Source organism: Varanus komodoensis, unplaced genomic scaffold, assembly GCF_004798865.1.
Source record: "Varanus komodoensis strain SLA01 unplaced genomic scaffold, ASM479886v1 scaffold1, whole genome shotgun sequence".
Lineage (NCBI taxonomy): Eukaryota > Metazoa > Chordata > Lepidosauria > Squamata > Varanidae > Varanus > Varanus komodoensis.
Window position 1 is genome coordinate 27,166,137 of NW_025335268.1, and position 22,341 is coordinate 27,188,477.

Consider the following 22,341-nt stretch of genomic DNA (forward strand, 5'->3'; position numbering starts at 1 on the left):
TATTTAAAGCACCATTCTACCCTCATTCCAGTTGATACTTTTTACTTTTAATGCACTGACCAGATCAGCATAATGCCAAAGCATCCATGATAACTAAATAATATTTTAAAAGCAAGATTCTTGGAAAACCATTCACAGTCTCTTTCCTTACACTAATATAACTAATTGCCTTATTGGTGCCTTCAATATACAGCAAATAGTATAGCAGTTAGAGTGCACTTACTTTGCCAGCAGTATCTTTAATAGCCATACTGAGTGACTGTTCTTTTTCTTGAAGCCTAGAAAGATTAAATTAATATTAATATTAAATCATAGCATGCTTTGATAATCAAGGTCCCCCCTCCAATCCAGTGATGTAGGTTAGGCTAAAAGTCTACTGTCTGGCCAAGCAGGGACTAGAACCCAGATCTCCTGAGTCCCAGTTTAGCACTCTAACCACTAAAGTGGTCCTCAAGGTCCCAAACACATGAAATAAATCTGCTTCAGTTGTTACACTAGATTGCCCATTAATTTGCTTCAATATGTGTGACACAATCAAACCACCTGCAACATGTACAAAATGTTCCTGTTTAGCCCTAAAAGGAGCTATATAAAGCATAATGACTTATATGGGGAAGATAAGCTTGTGATTAATGCATTTCTCCTTTAAAGTTAACAGTCATTTAGATTGCCATGCTTGTGTCCACAAAGCCCTGGATTGCATGCAGCAGTGACCTGTTTTTGTTTTAACTCTGAATTCCTATGAACCAGTCAGCATGCTGGTTTGTGCAGCCTGATCCTGCCTGATTCCTCCTGCCAGTGAGAGAAGCTAAGCAAATCAAGGACACACCATCCCTGTACTGCTTACTGGGACTGCTGAACCTGGAACTCTGGCTTGAACTGTTATCATCCCTCCAAAATAATAATTTCCAGTCAAACTCATTTAGGAACACCAGTGGCTGCATATTGCTTAGCCAAGCTAGCATTAACAAGTAGAAATATAAATAAATCCATTTTAAGGATTCATGAAAACAGATGTTAAACTGACGGGCACTGGGATGCCTCCAGATGAAAGTGCTTTGAGATGGCCTCCACATGCAGATGCAACATTTGGAATCTTAAGAATTTCATCCTATACACATCTATTCCGAAGGAAGTTCCGCCAATTTCAGTAGAATTTATTTCAGTGTAGTGACGAGTTCACTGTTAGTTGCCTTAGGACCTCAGTTACTGGTAGAGTTCCTTGTTAAATCTAAGATGTTCTAGGCCTGGTAGCCTCTCTGTATTGCTGGGAGCTCTTCCAGCGAAGAGTAGAATACCACTTTAGTCACAACAGGAGGAAACCCATGAACATTCATCGGAGTAGGACAAATATAGAAAGGAGATATTTCATTTCTTCTCCAGGTAATAGAGCAATTCAACCACCACCTTCCTTACTCAGGTCTATTTAAAGCACAGGGGAAACAGAAACTGCATTTCACTTCCACATAAAACTGAAGAGAAGGAGAATACAAGGAAGGAGACAAGAAACAAGGGTGGTCAATGACAGCAATCTTTTCCACCCTTCCTGGCAGGGAACGAGGAACAGCTGGTGAACAGAAGGAGGCCAGATGTAGATGACTGAAGCAGCGATTGATATTTTTTTTTTTTTTTTGCTCAAGGAGACTCCAAAATAGGAACCTGCACAGGGTTGACCAAAGACATTTACAATAGTTCTGCAAATGGCATTTTGAAAGCCATGACCTTCAACATAGATCTAATCCAAGTCCTTTGAAAGAAAACAAATGTAGTACTCCAGAGGATTCTATCTGCTGGAGCTTACATCAGTGGAAAGTATATGGCAAAATTCTATTAAAAGTTTGAAACAGAATGATTTTATTGCCTTTCAGCAAAGCCTGCACAATATGAATCTATGGGAGAATCAATAATTCCTTGACACTGCCACGGTTCCTATCTGTTAATCTCTCCATGTGCTATCAGGCTCCCCTTTAACAAGCAAATGAATAACTGCTTATTACAGTTCAAGTTCTGTTTTACAGGCACATCATTTGGTGTACTTTTGTTTATAATAGGTTATACCAGAAAGAAAGCTTTTTGAACATATAAAAGCATTAAGCATGAAATAAAAACATTTGCTGTGCAGGCACTTTCACTAACTCTTCTAACCATTTCATCTTTGAAAAAGTTGCTCTTTGAAACTAACAGTGTCCTATATTTGTGATGCTAAACATACATGAAGTGAAAAACGGCACATACAAAAGCATGTGGCCTTTGAAATACTAGCAGGATTCAGTCAATCAACTTGTTATTAAGTAAATGATTGATGAAGCAGAAATCAGGATAAAATTATGTGCTTCTGTTTCAACACTTTGACGTTACTATAAAGCTATGAGATCTTTGAAATGGTACCGAAAGCCAATGGAAAGGTTCTTGAAAATACAAAACTGGAAAGACTGCTCAGAAAGGTAACATGGCAACAAAAGGCTTAGAAAAGTGCAGGTAATAATTGGTTAATTATTCTCCAAATTAAAGTCATGGGATGTTAAGGGTGTTTGACTATATACCCCAGTTTTCACTACAAAATGTGATGCCTTTTTTCTGGGAAATATATCCCAATTTGAAAATGTGTGGTTATCTAATTGAAATGTCTGGCACTGCTAGAACAAAAACCTATAATTGTTTTCCCACAGCAGTCAACACAGAATAACATATATAAGCAAACCATGATGGATTTACAGCTACTTAATATAATAGGTCTTGCCTATTATTCTGCTCTTGAAGTTAACCATGTCCAAAATATAAATAAAAGTGATAGATCACTGGATTCACAATTTTGCCATCCAGGACTGATAATAAGTACCGTATATCACAGAAGTGAGTACACCCCTCACATTTTGTAAATATTTTATTATCTCTTTTCATGTGACAACCCTGAAGAAATGACACTTTGCTACAATGTAAAGTAGTGAGTATACAGCTTGTATAACAGTGTAAATTTGCTGTCCCCTCAAAATAACTCAACACACAGCCATCAATGTCTAAACCGCTGGCAACAAAAGTGAGTACGCCCCTAAGTGAAACTGTCCAAATTGGGCCCAAAATGTCAATATTTTGTTTGGCCACCATTATTTTCCAGCACTGCCTTAACCCTCTTGGGCATGGAGTTCACCAGAGCTTCACAGGCTGCCACTGGAGTCCTCTTCCACTCCTCCATGATGACATCACGGAGCTGGTGGATGTTAGAGACCTTGTGCTCTTCCACCTTCCATTTCAGGATGCCCCACAGATGCTTGATAGGGTTTAGGTCTGGAGACATGCTTGGCCAGTCCATCACCTTTACCCTCAGCTTCCTTAGCAGGGCAGTGCTCATCTTGGAGGTGTGCTTGGGATCATTATCATGTTGGAATACTGCCCTACAGTCCGGTCTCTGAAGTGAGGGGATCATGCTCTGCTTCAGTATGTCACAGTACATGTTGGCATTCATGGTTCCCTCAATGAACTGTAGCTGCCCAGTGCCGGCAGCACTCATGCAGCCCCAGACCATGACACTCCCACCATCATGCCTGACTGTAGGCAAGACACACTTGTCTTTGTACTCCTCACTTGGTTGTCACCACACACGCTTGACACCATCTGAACCAAATAAGTTTATCTTGGTCTCATCAGACCACAGGATATGGTTCCATTAATCCATGTCCTTAGTCTGCTTGTCTTCAGCAAACTGTTTGTGGGCTTTCTTGTGTATCATCTTTAGAAGAGGCTTCCTTCTGGGACGACAGCCCTGCAGACCAATTTGATGCCACACAGGCTGACCCACCACACCTTCAACCTCTGCAGCAATGCTGGCAGCACTCATACGTCTATTTCCCAAAGCCAACCTCTGGATATGATGCTGAGCAGGTGCACTCAACTTCTTTGGTCGACCATGGCGAGGCCTGTTCTGAGCAGAACCTGTCCTGTTAAACTGCTGTATGGTCTTGGCCACCGTGCTGCAACTCAGTTTCAGGGTCTTGGCAATCTTCTTATAGCCTTGGTCATCTTTATGTAGAGCAACAATTCTTTTTTTCAGATCCTCAGAGAGTTCTTTGCCATGAGGTGCCATGTTGAATTTCCAGTGACCAGTATGAGTGAGAGCAATAACACCAAATTTAACACACCTGAGACCTTGTAACACTAACGAGTCACATGACACTGGGGAGGGAAAATGGCTAATAATGCCCAATTTGGATAGTTTCACTTAGGGGTGTAGTCACTTTTGTTGCCAGCGGTTTAGACATTAATGGCTGTCTGTTGAGTTATTTTGAGGGGACAGCAAATTTACATTGTTATACAAGCTGTATACTCACTACTTTACACTGTAGCAAAGTGTCATTTCTTCAAGGTTGTCATAAGAAAAGATATAATAAAATATTTACAAAATGTGAGGGGTGTACTCACTTCTGTGATATACTGTAGTTTCCAATTCCGTTCTTGCAAGTAATTTACATAGGTTTTGCTGGTGGCATTTCCAAGGGTGAACTATAGCTTTCCTTAATCACAAGGTGATAATTAGAAGAAACGGGATGAAAATAATTTTTAAAAAACACAGTAATTATTCTTAGAATCTTTTTAACTGGGGAATTCTCTGGATATGACAGATGCCCAGTTAGCTGCTCAGAGAAGAACATCCTCTATGGAAAAGCTGCTTTTTAAAATTCTTTCACTGACTTTCATATTTATTGTTAAGTTTAATTCTGATTATAGGTGCTTTTGTTCTTGAATTTTTTAGGATGGCAAAATTCTCTTTAAGTAAACAAAAACAGTAGCAGCTTTACTGTACAACTTCACTATTTATTTTATTTTTTGTTGATGGTGAAAAAATGACAAGGTCATACATTTTTATTACGTCCCTACATGCAAATGTTGGTTGTAGGGCAGTTACTAAATATCTTCTGATGTTGTGGATTCATGATATCACTGACACCATAAATATCATCAAATCCACATTAACACAATGTTCATTTAATTGTTTTGGTCTGAAATAAAAGAAATACAGCATTTGGAGTAAATATTTTTAGTAGACTATGTTTTTTACTCACTGCTTAAAATGTTCTGGAGCTTTATAAAACCTCATGGAAATTTCTTGGCTGTCCCAAAACTAGTAGTCTTTAGACCACCTAAAGTACCATTTGGACTAATGAAATGTGTTGTATGTGGGGCTGTGTTTAAAATCAGCTTGGCAACTGCAGTGGGTCCACAGAAGCGCAGGCAGCAGATTTCTAACTGGAGCCAAGCCATCTGATCATATTACACCTGTGCTTTGTTAAATACACTGAGGCCCAATCCATTTCTGGGCCCAACTTAGACTGTTTTGATCTTTAAACCTTGAAATGGCTTGAGACCAAATAGCCTGAAAGGCCACTTTCTCCCATATGTAGCTACCTAACTCTTAAGATCTTCTTCAGAAGACCCTGCCTGGTGTGCCCCTGCCGAAAGGTGAGCAACTCACAAGGAGAGAGGTTTTTCTGAAGAGGCATCCCAGTTATGGAACAACTTTCCCAGACAGCACCATCCCTTTGGCCTTTTCCAGATGAAGACCTTTCTGACCCAGGCCTTTTAATTAACTCCTGTAGTCTGGTTTTCTCAGTTTTAAAATCTGTGTGTTTAATTTTGGGGTGCTACAAGTTCTGTTTTCTTGCATTTTATGTTGCTTTTGATGGTACCGCTTTATGTTCTATTCTGCTGTAAGAGCCCAAAGAACTCTGTCACAGGGCAGCATACAACTGTTTTAAGCCAAGCAGGTAAATAAATATTCTTACCCATGGGCAATATAGAACAGGTTGCTCAGTCAGTGAAATATAAAATAAGCAAAGTCCAGCTGCAATATTGTGAAGCCTGTTTGCTTTCTATTTAATAGACTGAAAATGTCATTGCCCAGTCTTTCGATCTTTCAGTCACTGTGCTTCTGTATGTGAGAAAAGCAGCAAGAAAAGTGACCTTCTGAACTAACAGACTATGGCTAACAGTGCAAGGCTGACATCTGCTGCTGTGCTATTTAATTAATATTCGTCCACCTAAAATTGAAACACAGTTCAGTACTTGAAGCTAGTATATGTCACCATCCTTATTGTTTTTTCTTATTAAAATTGATTAAACATACCTCAATTTTGAAAAATAAAATCAATATAATATGCCATGATTTAGCTGAATTTGAAGTTGCTGGGTTTTTTTGAAAAAGAAATTCTCCTCCTCTACTGACTGACAGGAAATCTAGAAAAACATATTACCACATCAAGATGAGGGGCCTGCACTGGAATATGTTGTTGGTGTATTTATCTCTAAAAGGCGGCCATGACTTGGCACATAGGGAAGGCACCAGAAGGGATGGAAAGGAAACAAAAGACAGATGTGCTGTTTGTAACCTAAGACAAGGAGAGGTAAGCAGACAAAAGAACTGCCCACTGACTACCCCTGAACTAAATAAGGAAATATTTTTATCTGAATTTATATGAGAACCTCTTGAAAACACAACCACATGAAGACTACTGCATGTGGAACGTTGCTTGCTCCAAAACTAGTAATTTTCACCATCTTATCAAAACTGTATCTAATTAATTAATGACTCATGGGTGTATAGTTTTAACTGTAAAGGTAAAGGTTTCCCCTTAACATTAAGTCCAGTCGTGTCTGACTCTACGGGGCGGTGCTCATCTCCATTTCCTAGCCGAGGGAGCCAGCATTTGTCCGCAGACAGTCTCCGTGGTCATGTGGCTGGCATGACTAAACACCGAAGTGCAGGGAACGATGTCACCTTCCCATGGAAGTGGTACCTTTTTATCTAATTGCATTTGTATGCTTTCAAACTGCAAGGTTGGCAGGAGCTGAAAGGGAGCAACAGGAAATCACCCCATTGTGCAGATCTGCACCAGCGACCTTTCGATCAACCAGCCCAGCAGCACAGCAGTTTAAACCACTGAACCACCTGCATCCTCTATTTTAACTATAGAACTTCAATTTCTAGTAGCATGATGCTGTACCTGTATCACTCCAGGAAGTTTTTTGTTTAGAGAAACAGGACTTTAACAAAAATCTGTATTTTTCTTGTAAAGGAATTTTTATGAGGATAGATACCTTGTAAATATTTAAGGAAAGATATAATACAGACAAAGCAGTACATCAGAGTTTATAAAAGGATTTCAAAGTGTCACCCAATAATAAATACCTTTTTATGGATTCTGGAAAGTCCAAACTGTGTGGAATTTTATGTGATGCATCTGAAGCATCAGCCAAAGCTTTGCCTATTGCTTGCAGTTCTTGATGGGACACCCAGCTGAGCAAAGACGACAACTCACAATCCTCTGCCTGAATGAGCTGCTCTTGCTCTTGTATTTCTATCTGCAGTTGTCGATCCTTCGCTTCAAGAAGAGCTAGCCTTGCTCTAAGAACTTCAATTTCTTTCTGCATGCAATGAAGATGGAATGTATTATATAGCCTTATTTGTCAAAAATGTGCAATGAATGATACAAAATAGCCAAGATCCAAAGAAATTCTCTCTTCTCTCTTCTCTCTTCTCTCTTCTCTCTCTCTCTCTCATACACCCCTGGGTCAAATGAGAGCCATTTCACCATCTACTATGCCATGTAAAAACAATTCATTTAGGAATACAAAGCAATCACATCAGTTATTTTCTGTGAGATCAGTCCCACTCACATGGTTGCAATATCCACAACCGCATCACAGCAACATGGGATAGCACCATGGAAAACTGGCTCAATACATGGCCAGAAAAGAACAAGCTTGCCTCTTATCTGGTTGAATGCAGTGAAGTGGATTATGCTGAAGCAACTCCCACTGATTTTAAGATGCCTTACATAGGAACTGGTTTCCTAGGATTGGGGGCAATATAATTAAATAAATACAGGCTAATGCCTTGAGACATCAAAGAAATAACAGTTACTTTGTAGAAGCATGTTTCTGAACATATGTCAAGTGTTTAAGGCTAATTTAATACACAATTCTATGCCAGTCTAGACAGGAAAAATGCACTACAACTCCCATTATGCTGGTGCACCCTTCAGAGAGGCTAAAGTTTCACCACTTGCACACTTTCATCACATATGAAAGAGAGAGAGAGAGAGAGGTCTCCCTATGCAATTTCTCTAATTTTATACACCCTTATCATGTCATTTACGCATCAATTGAAAAGCACTGGTCCCAGTACAGGTCCCCTGTGGCACCTCACTGTTAATATCCCTCCTTTGGAAGATGCTTTCTCCTTTTTAGCCAGTTACTCTGAGGACCTCTGCTCTTCTTCCATCAGTGCTAAGTTTGCTCAGGAGTCTCTGGTGGAGGACTTTGTTCAAAGCCTTTTGGAAGTCCAAGTGAACAGTGTCTATTGGATCAACCCTGTCCACATGTTTGTTGACACTCTCAACTTTAAAATAAGAAAGCTTGGACTTACCTTCGGTAAACCTATGCCAATTCTTTCTCATCAGGCCTTGTCCTTCTATATGCTTACTAATTTTATCTTTAAGAATGTGTGCAGCCAATTTAATGGGAACAAATACTAAACTAACCAGCCTGCTTAAAACTCAACCCCTTTTAAAAGTTGGTGTTGTACTGATAATTCTCCAGTCCTCTGGTACGGAGGATGATCTTAGGGAAGTGTATTTTTGTTAGAAGACCATCAATTTCATATCTGAGTTCTTAAAGATGGACTCTGGGATGGACGCTACCTGGGCACAGTGATTTATGAACTTTCATTTGTCAGTAATTTGTCGGCAATATTTGCCTCAGTTCCTCAGAGTCCATTCCTGAAAATATCAGATATTTCTCCTGTCTCCTCTGCAGTGAAGACAGATGAAAAGCATTTAACCATCTTCCTAGAGTTTCCTTATCCTCTTTTAGTTTTCTGCCTCCGATACATTGAAAGAATTCCGTTTTGTTGGCCTTGATGTTGTTAATAATCCAGTCCTCAAAACGCTTTTTGCACTTCTTATTACCTGCTTGAATCTCCTTTTTGCAGATTTGTTTTGTTTTCCTCATTTGAGCAAGACTTACATTTTCTGAAGGAAGGCTTCCAATTCCATATAGCTTCCTTAACACTATTCATTAACCATAGAGGTGACTACGTGAACTTAGTACTATGTTTCTTAAGCTATGGTATACATTCTATCTGAGCATCTGTTATTATTGCTTTGAGTAATCTCCAAGCAGGATAAATGCCTCTTGACTCCCTCTTTCCATATCCTTTTTATCAGTTCCTGTTTTAATTATGACTATATTGGATCTCTTTAGCAAGTTCCCACTTAAATAATACTAAATCTGGTGGCATGATGGTCACAGCTTCCAACTGGTTCAACAACATTTACTGGCAACCCCGCCTAGAGAAAAATCCAGGATTGCCTCCCCTCTGGTCAGTTCCATGACCAACGGTTCTAGGGCACAGTCATTTAGGACATCAAGAAATTTAAACTCTTTGTAATGACTGGAACATGCATTTATCCAGTCACTTATGGAATGCAAGTAATTGAAGCCACCTATTACTACAGCAGTTCTTCATTTTCAGGCCTCCCTGAATTCATTTTCCATCTCAAGATGACTCTAAGTCATGGCTCCAAGTATTACACAGCAGCAAATTCCCTGGACTCTACTTGACATTTTCCCTCACAAACTGGTATCTTCCACTCTTACCTGTATCCACTCTTTTTCTTTAACCAGCTGTTCTCGTTTTGTGGCTGAAACTTTTATCTTTTCTTGGCAAGGAAGGCTTAAAATCTTCTCTTCACTTTTCTGCTGCCTGCTTCCTCTGTTAAATCATTAAAAATGACAATAATTACAAACATTAACTTTTGCTTACATTAACAAATTAGCAGTCATTTCCTAAAGCACACCAATCCCCAGTGTTTCTACTGATCTGTCTATCTGCCTACATTGCAACAGCATGCCATGTCATGAGGATGGCCCATCCCACAATACTTATGAAAATAAGGTTACAAAGTTGTACCTACTGGCTTATACGCAAGCTTAAATAAAGTTGATGATATTATGTGACTGATGCCAGAGCTGCACACTGAGATGTGTTTGCCTTTCTTATTGATGGAAGTCCATCGTGGCAGCAAATACTTCACTCCAGCAAGAACATGGTTCTAATTTAAAAACAACCTGCACAGAGGACTGGGCACATGTCCCACTGGATATCCACATATGAGCACAATATTTGAATATGGCATACTCTTTTAAACTCCAAGCGACGTACGTCTGTACAGAAGGATCAATATCTCAGATACAATTCCAGGAGGGAATTCCATGATTCAAGCACTTTGTGGACACTTCATTGTGCAGAGACCAGGTAAGCAGGGCAGGAATTCACAGCCTCATTCACCCATCACAGCTAGAGAGGAGATAATCTAATCCAGTCCACTATCTATACCCTCCCCCTCCTGCTGCAAAAAAAAATCCTAAAGATATAGATCAGCCATATTTAATTATAATATAATCTCCATATCCGTTCATGAGTAAAGGCTTGGTAATTCATTTAACACATCCAAAAACATTTGGGCACACACTCAGCAGCAAATCCCAAGTTTTCTCTCAATGACCAATAAAGCACAGGACAAGAAGAGCACATCTAAGGAAAGTGAATAAACAGATTACCGGTACACTTGTTTTCAGGCTGAATCCCAGCTTTCTTGAATCTACCAATTACAATTCACTATGCTTCCAGGTAAAACTTTTCTTTTGTAATCACCCTTCCTCATTTATAAAAATGAGATGAGGTTCACGCACTGATGCCTTTCCTATCATTTCTTCTGTCTCTTTCTTACCACAGGTAATTTGTTGACGAGAGAAAGGCAGAATAGCTGCACAATAAGTCCCCCAGTGAGGCTCAAGCCACAGTGTGGGTTGCCTCTTGAGGGCCCTTCACGTGCCCAACACTGCAACTCCTGACCCATCTCATCTGTTCTCCACCCATCTTGGTCCTCCTGTGTGCTGCTTCTTCACAAGAGCCAATCCTGTGTACTCCTAACATAAAGCAATAGTGAATAATATCTCGCCACCAGCCAAGGAGGACCTATGCTTTTCCAGAGCAATTCTATGCACTGGATTTTTGAAGATTAAACCATTCTTAGAAGAGTGAAATAGTCTGCAATCCTATACATACATCAGGGCATAATTCCCACGGAATGCAATGGGACTTAACTTCTCAGCAGACATGCACAGAATTTCAGTCAGTGAGACTGCTTAGTGAGAACATATATCCTATTTCTATGCAGTAACCACACAGTAACACAGTTTCCTCTTGACAAAAAAACCTGGGAAAACAGGTTTAAAGCTGAACATTTTGCTTATTATTAAATTATGAAACCATTATTTATTGCAAAAAAGTTCCTAGATTTAAAAAACCCTTGTCTTTGTAGGGTTTAGGAAGGTCGTAGTATAAGCATGTGAAAAATAAAAAGAAGACTGAATACATGTTTACCCATATAATCTTAAATACGTATTATTTTGAGTGTTATCCTAAAAAGACAGGTAGAATTCCTTCCAAGTTCAGTTATATACATCACATGGAACATGATTAGTTTGCAGCCAACGTTTTATCAACAGTTTCTGGAGTAGAGCATTTGACATGTTGAGAGAGTTTGAGATTTCAAAACTGGAAATCATGCAGGGTTGTGGATAAAATAGAAAGAGATTACTGTTGCTTAGTTTCCCCTTGAAGCTATGGATCTTGCTAAATGGATGTAGAAAATTTGTAGCAGTCTTACAGAGCTGGAAGGCAGGAAACTGAAAAACCTGGTTCACATGTAAGGAGCACCATGAATATTGGCTGAGTTATGACTGAACCCTCCATTATGGTTTAATTATGGCTTGCTTACCAAAACAACCCAGAAGAACTTGTGGTTAGTTATTGGGTTGGGAAGTCTGGGTTGATTGCAGTAGGCAACCCAAATTTAACCACAGCGCAGGGCTTGCGTACAACACACGATTAAACATCCAGTGATTTAGTGAATACCCATATTTGACCCATATTCTGGGTCCTTGTTACAAGCAAACCAATTCATAATATAAAACTATTTGCATACTAATATATGAAAGATTGTTGCATAATCCGCAATAAAATTCCAGAACCCTTAAAAAAATCTCACCATATGGTGTCAACTTCCCCAAAGTTAGAGGAAGAGTTTAACCTACGAGTAGCATCATAAAGGTAACATGGGCAACAGGAAGCATTCATTGGGTAGATTATGTCATAATTTGAAGGGCAATCACCAAGAAGACCCTCTTCAAACCTCCCTTGGATGAGGCATTTGAAAAGAACTCTCAAATGAAGATCATAGTGCATGGATAAGTTCATATCTGGAAAGGTATACTATCAAGAATTGCAAAAATACTTTAACTGATTGTACATCACTGAATACCATGGCACAATCAGCTGAAGCATATAGAATTTGTGCATTTTTAGAGTATTCAAAACATTTCACATACAACATCTACCCATCATAAATTGGTATATTTCCCAAACTGCAAATGAGGGAGCTGAGGCTTGCTTGCCTTAAGGCCATCTATCAAGTTCATGGCAGAGAAAGGAGTTGAACAATGGGCTACCTGGATCAGAGCTCTAGTTCCGCAGTGTATTTCATGAGTACCCTCGGTTGGCGTTTTGTCTGTTTTTGTGTAACAGTACAAGTCAGGAAGGTACCGAGGGTACTTTCAAGTACTGGAATTCATCCCATGTTCACAAATTCTTGTTTGTTTGTTCTTTAGAAAGCCATCAGGAATTGAACTTACCTATAAACATCTCCATACAATGTAACCTGAACTTGCACTCTGAATCTGTCCAAAAAGCAGCTGATTGATGGATGTCGTGAAGGAAGCTGAAATGTTAATGAACTTTTCTCTTTCTCTAGCTCTTCAAGTTTTCTTCTAAATTTGTCAGCTAGAAAATAAGGGGAAGAGCACATTATCAAATGATGCAAAGGTACTTCCAGTCAAGGGTTTTATTGTGCAATGACATTCATGGATTTTTATAGGAAGTCCTAGCAATATGTACTAGTCTGTAGTCCTCCCATATTTTTCCATTGCTTCTTCTGACTTTTTCTTACCTGAAAAAATAAGGAAAAATGATGGAAGAGCTGCATAGGGTTAGTACTAGAATCTGGAAGCACCTGTTCTTTGAAAGAAAATTTGGTGCACTAATAAACAAAGAGCTATATTATAAATAAAAACTGTTCCCTTGACAGAACATTTTAATGGATGGTGACATGATTAAAAGTACAGCTGAAACACATGGCAGCTAAGCCGCTTTATCCTCTATGCACTAATAACATCAATTGGCAACTCTCCTTTAAAATTACTGGTTTGTTGAAAATGGGAATGTTTATTAGAAACATGGTTTCACACACTTCAAAATGCAAACACATAGGGAAAAAATTACATCGGATGTTAATTGCCTGCTTAACTTGTATGTGCTTGTTTTGAACTTTATTAAATAGCAGCTATAGGGTAAAGGATCAGGATATGGAAAGCAGATCCAAGCCTAGATCCAGATGTCTACAGTTCTTCCAGGAAGGAATGCTGCCCCTGGACCTAAGAGAGTCTCACCCTAGAACATAGCGTGCACAGCTGGCTCCAGAGGGCAACAAAGACAAGCACTGGGGAAATTATTCTATGATTCTACGTTCTGATGTGGAGCCACAACTCTGGTAAAAGGCCCACAGTTCAAGCACTGCAATTCTTCACTCCTGTGAAGGTCAGAAGTGGTGAGAGAAATCTTAGATTTCATGCCCTGCCTCTTCCAAATTAAAGAGACTGCGCACAGCCTTCCTTGCTCAAGGGTTCTCCAAAGCCAGGAACCAGCACTAGTAACATGGGTCTATATTCCCGTTAGAACACACACGACACATGCCATCCCTGCATAGCAGTGCTTATTTTGGTAGTTTTGGCCTGTGGACCGGCTTTTTCCAACATGTTACGTTCTAGAGGTTGTGCTCTCCAACCATCCACATTCCTGACCATGTTGGCTTTGTTGTCTGGGACTGATGAGAATTGATCTCCAAAGCATCTGGGGGGGGGCACCAGGTTGCTAAAGGATGTTGTAGCCTAACAATCTATGCTTATTGATGCAGTAACAGGTCTTATGTGAAGTTTTAATAGAATTGTAATTTGTGTAAATGAACTGAACTATTCCCCCAATTTGTCATCTTTTGTTATATTCCCACTGTGATTTGTTCACAGCCCTGACCCTCTTCTAACTACCTTAACTTACTCAGGGTAAGTCAACTCTAAATTTTCTGCTTGAATACTTATTATTTAGACATTCAATTAACTATGGTAAAACTTCAGATCAAAGGCATATCTGAAAGCAATGGTTATGTCCCATTATATAAAGTGCATATTTTCCTCTAGCAATGGATACTTTAGATACTTCAAAAAGTTTGTGTCCTGATTGTTCTTTTATAAAGGCTTTCAAATTTCACTGAGTGCATTTTAATATACTCTTTTCATGCAAAGGTAACACTGGTGTCTTTTTTCCCCTCTGAGCAACAAAAGACCTCCAACCTTGCAACCAGGATCACTCCTTTTCATTTTGATAATATGCTGATCAGATTAGCAATGCAGCTAAACTCAAAACTAATGTGACATTCTCAAGAGGAGAACCTGGGGAAATGAAAAGCCATTTGAACTAGGATTGATCCGAAGTTTCATGAGCGTTTTCATCTGAGGCAAGAAGTATTCCCCAGTTCTGAGAACAGCAGTGCAAAAGGGTGCAAAACTGTTCACCTAGAATCAGAGGTCTAATCTGATTAGATGAAATGACCCCCCCCTTTTTTTTTAACTGAAATGCCACTGTGGGACACACAAATGAAATTGGAGGAATGGTGGGATTCGGAATGCTGATCCCATCATGCAAAATATATGGGGGAAGTATGATCAGGAGTGCTGACTGGGTATGATGGGAGTTGCAACCCAAAACATCAGAAACACATCGGGTTGGGGAAGGCGACTTTCAGTCACTGCCTCTGCAATTCTATGTACAGTCATCTATGAGCAAACCTCCTTGAACGCAATTTTATTATTTATCTTGTATTTATGTTATTTGAACCATAGCAAGCATTATTGCATTTTATTGTATTTATTTGCATTGCTTTTTATTTGCATTGCTGTATAGGCAGTTCCCAAAAATTAAACACAACATAATAAAATATAACAACTTTGAAGATCTAACACATATTAAAAACAAAGCGGTGGGGAGAGATTGAGAGAGAGAGAAGGCTGCAGTAGTATAAAGATATAAACATAGTTCATGCAAGATATGATCTGAAAGTGTATGATGCAACTGCAAATTTCTGAACTGGGTCTACGCAATGAGGCCATGTGGCAACCCCATGTAGTTTCCTTGAGTTCCATATGGGAAGAAGAGTCAGGATATAAATATACCAATTAAATTTAATAAAACACAATTGTTTATTTGAAAAATGCAACTGAAGAACGAATAGTTCTGGGTAAAAGGAAAAGGTCTTCACCTAGCTCTGGAAAGATCACAATGCAAATGCCAGGCAAGTCTCTTCACAAGGATTGCGCCACCAGTGAAACTGCCCTCCCCTTAATAGCCACAAACCCCAAACTATTTGAGCAGGGCACTTGCAGGAGAATCTGGGTGGAGACAACCCCTCAAAGAACCTAGGCTCAGACCGGTGAGGGCAGGGGTGAGGAACGTCAGGCCAAAGTGATCAAATCCAGGACCGCCACAGTGGCTTTCTCTGAAATCCTACTGGTTCCACATGCAGGGCCAGCTAGATAGACGTAACTGAAGAGTCTCAGTGAGTGGATGAGACAGGGCTCTAGAGAGAAGGAGTTCAGATTTGTTTAGGCACTGGGGAACAGGAGGAATGGGCTCCAGCTGCACCAGAACAGAACCAGACTGCTGGCCCATAACATAAAGAAGGTGGTAGGGCAACTTTCAAACTGAACCCAGGGGGAAAGCCAGCAGGAGCTGGGAGCTTCATCCACTAGAATTGAATCATCCCCAGTGGATGAAGGGGAAGAAGTTTCAGACTGTCCAAGCAGAGGACGGGAGGAAATAGGCAACAAAGTTATGGTAAGCCATGATAACCAGTTGGAGAGGACTAAGGCCAGAACAAAAAGTTGCATGCGGCTGGAGCTCAGGTGCACTGGTGTTTCTCTGCAAATGCTAGTGGCTTTAGGGCCAAAATGGGAAAGCTGGAGTAACTGGTGATAAAGGAGAAGATAAATATAGTGGGCATTGCAGAATCCTGATGGAGCAGAGAAAACCAATGGGAGATGGTCATCTCTGGATATCAACTATATAGGAAAGACAGGGAAGGGCATGCTGGAGGAGCTGTTGCCCTCTATCTTAAAGAAGACATAGAGTCCAGCAGACATGATGATCTACAGTGTGAAGATTTCTGCACAGAAGCACGGTGGGTGAAAATTGCTGACTCCAAAAACTCCAAAACTAACTTAGTCATGAGATTATGCTATGGTCCTCCAGACCAGAATGCTCAGGATGATGGGAAATAATATCAGGGAGGCCTCCAACAAAGGCAGTACTGTACCAATGGGAGGGGCATCAACTACCCACACACTGACTGAATAACTTACTGCATGACAAGTTCTGACAGGTTAAATGTCTCAATGTCCCAAATGACTGTGCCCTAGAGCAGTTGGTCATGGAACCAACCAGAGGGGAGACTACCTTGGATTTAGTCCTAAGTGGGGTTGGCCAGGGCACAGCACAGGATATAAATTTTGTTGAGCCAATAGGAAACAGTGGTGGTATCAGATTTAATTTAGGTAGAAGACTTGCTAAAGAGGTTGAACACAGTTGCATATGACTTCAAAAGAGGAAACTTCTAAAAATGAAGGAACTGATAAAGAAGAAGCTGAAGAGAGAATTCAGGAAAACCACCATGAAGCACTTAGACATTAATCAGCAAATTATAATAGAGGCACAGATAATATGCATATCACAATTGAGGAAAGGTTGCACAAAGTCCAGGAAATCACCAGCAAGGTTAACACATAGAGTCAAGGAAGCTATTATGGAGAAAAGAAAGGTTCCTTCGAAAAATGGAAGTCTTGCCCTGCTGAAAAAAACCGGAAGGGACCACAAGCTTGCACAAGGGAGATGTGAGCATACAATCAAAGAAGCAAGGAAACACTTTGGGAGCGCACTGCTAACAATATCAAGGTCAACAATAAATAATTCTTAAATATAAATATATCAGAAGAAAGAAAGCCACTTAAGAAGCAGTTGGACCATTGGACAATAATGAAATTAAAGGAGCACTGCGGGGAGAAGTGATGTGATTGCAGATAATTTGAATGATTTTTTTTCATCAGTCTTCACAGCACAGTATGCACAGTGGATACTTGTTCTGAGCTTATGTATTCCAGAAAGGAGTCTGAGGAATTAAGGCACATAGTAGTGACAAAATATGAAATTTTCAACCTTATTGACAAACTGAAAGTCACTAAATCACCAAGCCCAGGTAGTATGCATCCTAGAGTTCTCAAACAACTCAAACATGAAATTGCTGACCTTCTTACCAAAATATTTAATATTTCCCTAAAATCAGCCCTTGTACCAGAGGATTAGAGAATGGCCAGTGTAACCGATTTTTAAACAAGTATCCAGGGGAAATTACAGACCAGTTAGTTTAACATCTATTCTAGGAAAACTCCTTGAAAGCATTATTTAAAATAGAATCAGTAAGCACATATTGGGATAAGCCCTGTTGAAAAAAAATTAGCATGGCTTCTGCAGGAGGAAGTCTTGTCTCACTAACATATTGGAGTCCTTTGAGAGTGTCAATAAGCACATAGAAAGGGGCGAGCCAGCAGACATTCCTTACTCGGACTTCCCAAGGGCTTTTGGCAAAGTTCTTCACCAAAGGCTCCTGAGCAGTCATGGAAGAAAAAGGGGGGCATCCTCTTATGGATCACTAACTGGTTGTTGTTGTTATTATTATTATTATTATTATTATTATTATTATTATTATTATTATAACATTTCTATGCCGCCCCTTGCCGAAGCCTCGGGGCAGCTTACAACACAATAAAATACATTGGAATACAATAGAACATAATAAATTACCACTAAATACAAAAAAATACACTGAGATACAAACATAATAATATAAAATTAAAATTAACAGTATAAAATAAGTAAATAAAGAATATAGGAGGAGAAAAGAGAAGGAAGAAGAAGTTGCCCTGGCCAGATCATATATTTTAACAATTAAAATGATGTTTAAATAAAAAGGTCTTTAACTGGCGCCGAAAAACCAGTAATGACGGTGCCAGGCAGACCTCTTTGGGGAGTGAATTCCATAGGTTAAAGAAGAGAAGACAGAGAGGGAATAAATGGCAATTTCTCCCAGTGGAAAGAGGTACCCAGTGGAGTTCCACAGGGTTCTATACTTTTAAATTATCTGGAATTTTGAGAAAGCAGTGAAATGGTGAAGTTTACTGTTTACACTAAACTATTTAGGATGGTTAAAATGTAAAGGGATTGTGAGGAGCTCCAAAGGTCTCTCTCCAAGCTGGAAGTGTGGACATCAAAATGGAAAATGCAGTTCAAGGTAAGCATTTGTAACGTAATGCATGTTCTGGCAAAAAATCCCAACTTCAAGTATGCATTGATGGGATCTAAGCTAAAAGTGATGAAGCAAGAAAGGGATCATGGGGCAGTAGTGGACCGCTCAATGACAGCCCAGGGTGCAGCTGCTGTGAAAAACACATAGATAATAGAACCAACAAAATCTTACTCCCCTTATACAAATCTTTGGCATGACTGCACTTAAAATATTGTGTTCACTTTCTGGTCACCTTACCTGAAAAATGACATTATTGAGTTGGAAGAAGTATGGAGAAAGGCAACAAAAATGATCAGGAGACTGGAGCAACTCCCCTTTGAGGAGTGACTCCAACAACTGGGACTCTTGTTTAGAAAAATAGTGAGTAAGGGGAGACATGATAGAGTTGTTTAAAATAATGCATGGTGTGGAGAAACTGAAAAACCCAAGATCATCATATGAAGCTGATTGGTGGGAAGTTTAGGACGGATAAAAGGAAGTACTTCTTCATGCAGCATATAGTTAAACTATGGAAATTGCTGCAACAGGAAGTGGTGATGGCAACCAATTGGATGGTTTTAAAGGGGATGGTTTTACATTTTTTAGACATATTCATGAGGGAGGAGGTTATCAGTGGCTACTTGCCTTGATGGCTATGTGCTACCTCCTTCACCAGAGGTGGCACGCTTGCATACACCAGTTTCTAAGGAGCTTGGGCTCATTAAGCTTGGTTACTAAGGTCTTACCCTCATCCTGCTTGAGGGAGCCAATGGACAATGGGTTTGCCACCATAATTATAGAGTGCCGAGGACGAGATGGACCTTTGGTCTGATCCAGCATGGCTTTTCTGATGTTCTTAAATTTGGCTGTCCTGCGATCTCAGTCCCTCTGGGGTTCCAGTTCCCTAATCACCACAAATTTGGTGGTTTGGGGAGGGTTTCCTCATTCTAAAAGCTTGAAATGCCTCTTCAAAGACTTAATTATTATCAGTAAGAGCTTCTAACTACAGTAACCTGGTTTGTTTTTTTGTTTGAATTTCTAGACCCCTCTGTAGTATGTAGCTCCAAAAGCAATTTTACATGGGATTTGGTCCTTGGGGTGAAAGAAGTTATCTGTCCCTTGTTTAGGGGTTTAATACTAGCATTTTGATTTGGCCCATAAATGAACTGGAAGCCAGTGCAATCACAAGACATGAACATAATATGATCCTATCCTATTAAGCGGTCCCTGTTAACAATTCCTTGGGAGGTGGTTGAAGCCCCATAAGTGAAGGTGTTCAAGGATAGGCTGGACATGCACATGATAGGCATGTCCTGAGTGGAGCCAGCTGGAACTGGGGGTCAGACTAGATGGCCCAGTAGGCCCTTTCTGACTCACTATGTTCCTGTGTTTTTAATCTTGTTCCTCTGTTTTGGAAGAGTTGACATTTCCCAAAGTAAATCCAGGCTTTACTTAAATGTGGGCTTTACTTCCAAATAAAACAGGCATACGATTGCCCTGTTGAGCTGCTTCTTAATCTCTGGACCTCAGGAGATCTCAGAAAAAAGGTTGCTGAACCCAAGGCTTTCACAATTTCCATGCCCACTGTTGTATAGCCACTTATCATTCCTCCGATGGTAACATGAGGTGAACAAAGCAGGCCGTTGAAGATTATTTTAGTATGCAGTAAAGTGCATAAAAGAAAATGTCAAAGTGCTGGTATTAAAAAGAATCTTGGTCACAGAGTTTTTTGTCTTCTAATAGTCAAGACAGGCACCTTGAACTTGAGCCCATACACTCGGGAGCCAGTGAATTTGCTATAGAACCAGAGTCATTTTGTCTGAGTAGCCCATTCCTATTAACTCCCTGAATAGAAAGGCCACTGTTAAACATGTTCTAGCGAACAATTACTGAGGTCCAATTAAAACAGAGAGAAAGAGAATGAGAGAGAGCACGCAAGTTCATTAAATGATGAAATGTCTCGTAATAGTACATGTAACAGCCAATTCTGTGCCATCAGTCCTCTTGTAATGACTGCTACATGGAAAGCTTGCCATGCTATAGCTATGGGGTCCACATTTCAACACACATATCCTTCCAAACAATAAGCTTCTGTCAGGTTAGCATTCCATCAAATCTGTCAATTGCATCTTGTTTTTTGTGCTACAGGACAAGATGACACATTGTGGAAAGGTCAAGTGGAAAAATGTCCGTTCTACTAGATCATCATCCTTGGCTGGTAAAGGTCATCCCACCCAATAGCTTCTGCTACAGAAAACAAAACTCTACATGGTGAGGAAACTATCCTGTCCCTTTTGTCTCACCCAAATATTTGTCTGGATCAAGCCAACATTCCCATTTTTCCCCACAGTTTTTATACAACTAAGTCTGTGTGGAACTGATTGTGTATAATGTATGAAATATTTCAATCAGTAGATTTTAGTAGGACATCAGAGTTTTCCTTGATGTAATGATTGCAGATATTTAAAAAGAGGTATAGCTAGACACTAGGAAGAAAATTCAGTTCCTCCCTTTCACATGACAGTTGTGGGCATGTACTCAGTGCTCCAGGTGTAAAAGGTGGTGATGGGGAATCACCAGTATGGGACTCTCTGCATCTGCATAAACAGCTGCTAATGAGAAGACAAAGTGCAGGCAACAACCACTAGATCTTCACACTCATGATTAACATCATATTTAGCATTATTTAAAATAGGTGTGCAGAATCTCTGGTCCTTCAACCCATGGAGCCTTCCAGAATTCTTCCTGGAGCCAGGGCTGAGTTTCCAAACCCCACTCCTAATTTGAAAAACAGCAGCGATGCTGCTGCTGTTGGTACATTGTACTCAGGACCATTCCACCATTATTTCTCACCTCAGACTGGAATACAGCAGGAATACAGAGTAGCAGATACTCAGTATTTCTAGCCATTACATATTCTCACCATTAACTCCATTTTAACTGATGCACTGAATGCAAAAGAATTCCAAGCGTGAGGTGTTACTGATTCTTAAAGTGCCAAAACAGGTATCAAGTTTGTTTTGCTTAGAATGCATATACAGTGGTACCTTGGCTCACGAATTTAATCTGTTCCACAACTCTGGTTGTGACCCAAGTCAAATTTCCCCATTAGATTCAGTGTAAATAAGGTTAATCCGTTCTAGCCCTTCCAAATGTGGTTGCAAGCCAATTTCTGGTTGCGAGCCAAGTCAAATTTCCCCATAAGTTTCAATGTAAATAAGGTTCATCTGTTCTGTAATTATTATTTTTTAATCAGAAAAATTGGAAACAAAGTGACAAAGAACAGCAAAGTAACAAAGTACTATGCAGTACATTGGAGAACACTAACCTAGGTGGCGGGGAGGTTATTGTTTTGAGGGAGATTCCCCCTCCATAAGGACATTGGAGAGATCTTTTTCAGGGGTTTCCTCTCTTCTTTGTCTCTTAGCTGCAGGGTCAATTTTGGTGAAAAATCTGTCTATAGTCACTTGTTTTTTCCTGTGCTGCATAACCCTCCGGAAATGAAAGACCATGTTATTGTTCATCAGATTCAACACTCCGTTTCTTTACACTTATGTTGGGGTGGTGCTTCTCAAAGAAATCCTGGCACTCATTCCATTTTTGTATAATGGATGGAATCGCATCGCTGCTAACCTCCTCCCTGTCTTCCTCTTCCTCAGTGGAATCCTCCTCAGCAAGTGCCTTCTGCTGCTCACGCTGGAGTTCAGCAAGTTCTTCTGTTGTCAGCTCCATGTCTTCCCTGCACGAACGCAACTGTGATCGTGGCCGTCTCCCCACTTGG

The 22,341-nt window shown here is 40.0% G+C and overlaps 1 protein-coding gene across 1 annotated transcript in view; it reads right to left on the reverse strand.

The window, feature by feature from the left end:
• The window catches only part of DISC1 (DISC1 scaffold protein), a 158,292-nt gene that overhangs the window by 116,742 nt on the left and 19,209 nt on the right, over positions 1-22,341 (reverse strand). The window contains exons 4-7 of the mRNA XM_044451511.1: positions 12,751-12,898; positions 9,652-9,766; positions 7,181-7,416; positions 224-278 (exon numbers count right to left, since the gene is read on the reverse strand). Coding sequence (XP_044307446.1) covers positions 224-278; positions 7,181-7,416; positions 9,652-9,766; positions 12,751-12,898 — 554 coding nt within the window. The remainder of the gene's footprint in view (positions 1-223; positions 279-7,180; positions 7,417-9,651; positions 9,767-12,750; positions 12,899-22,341) is intronic.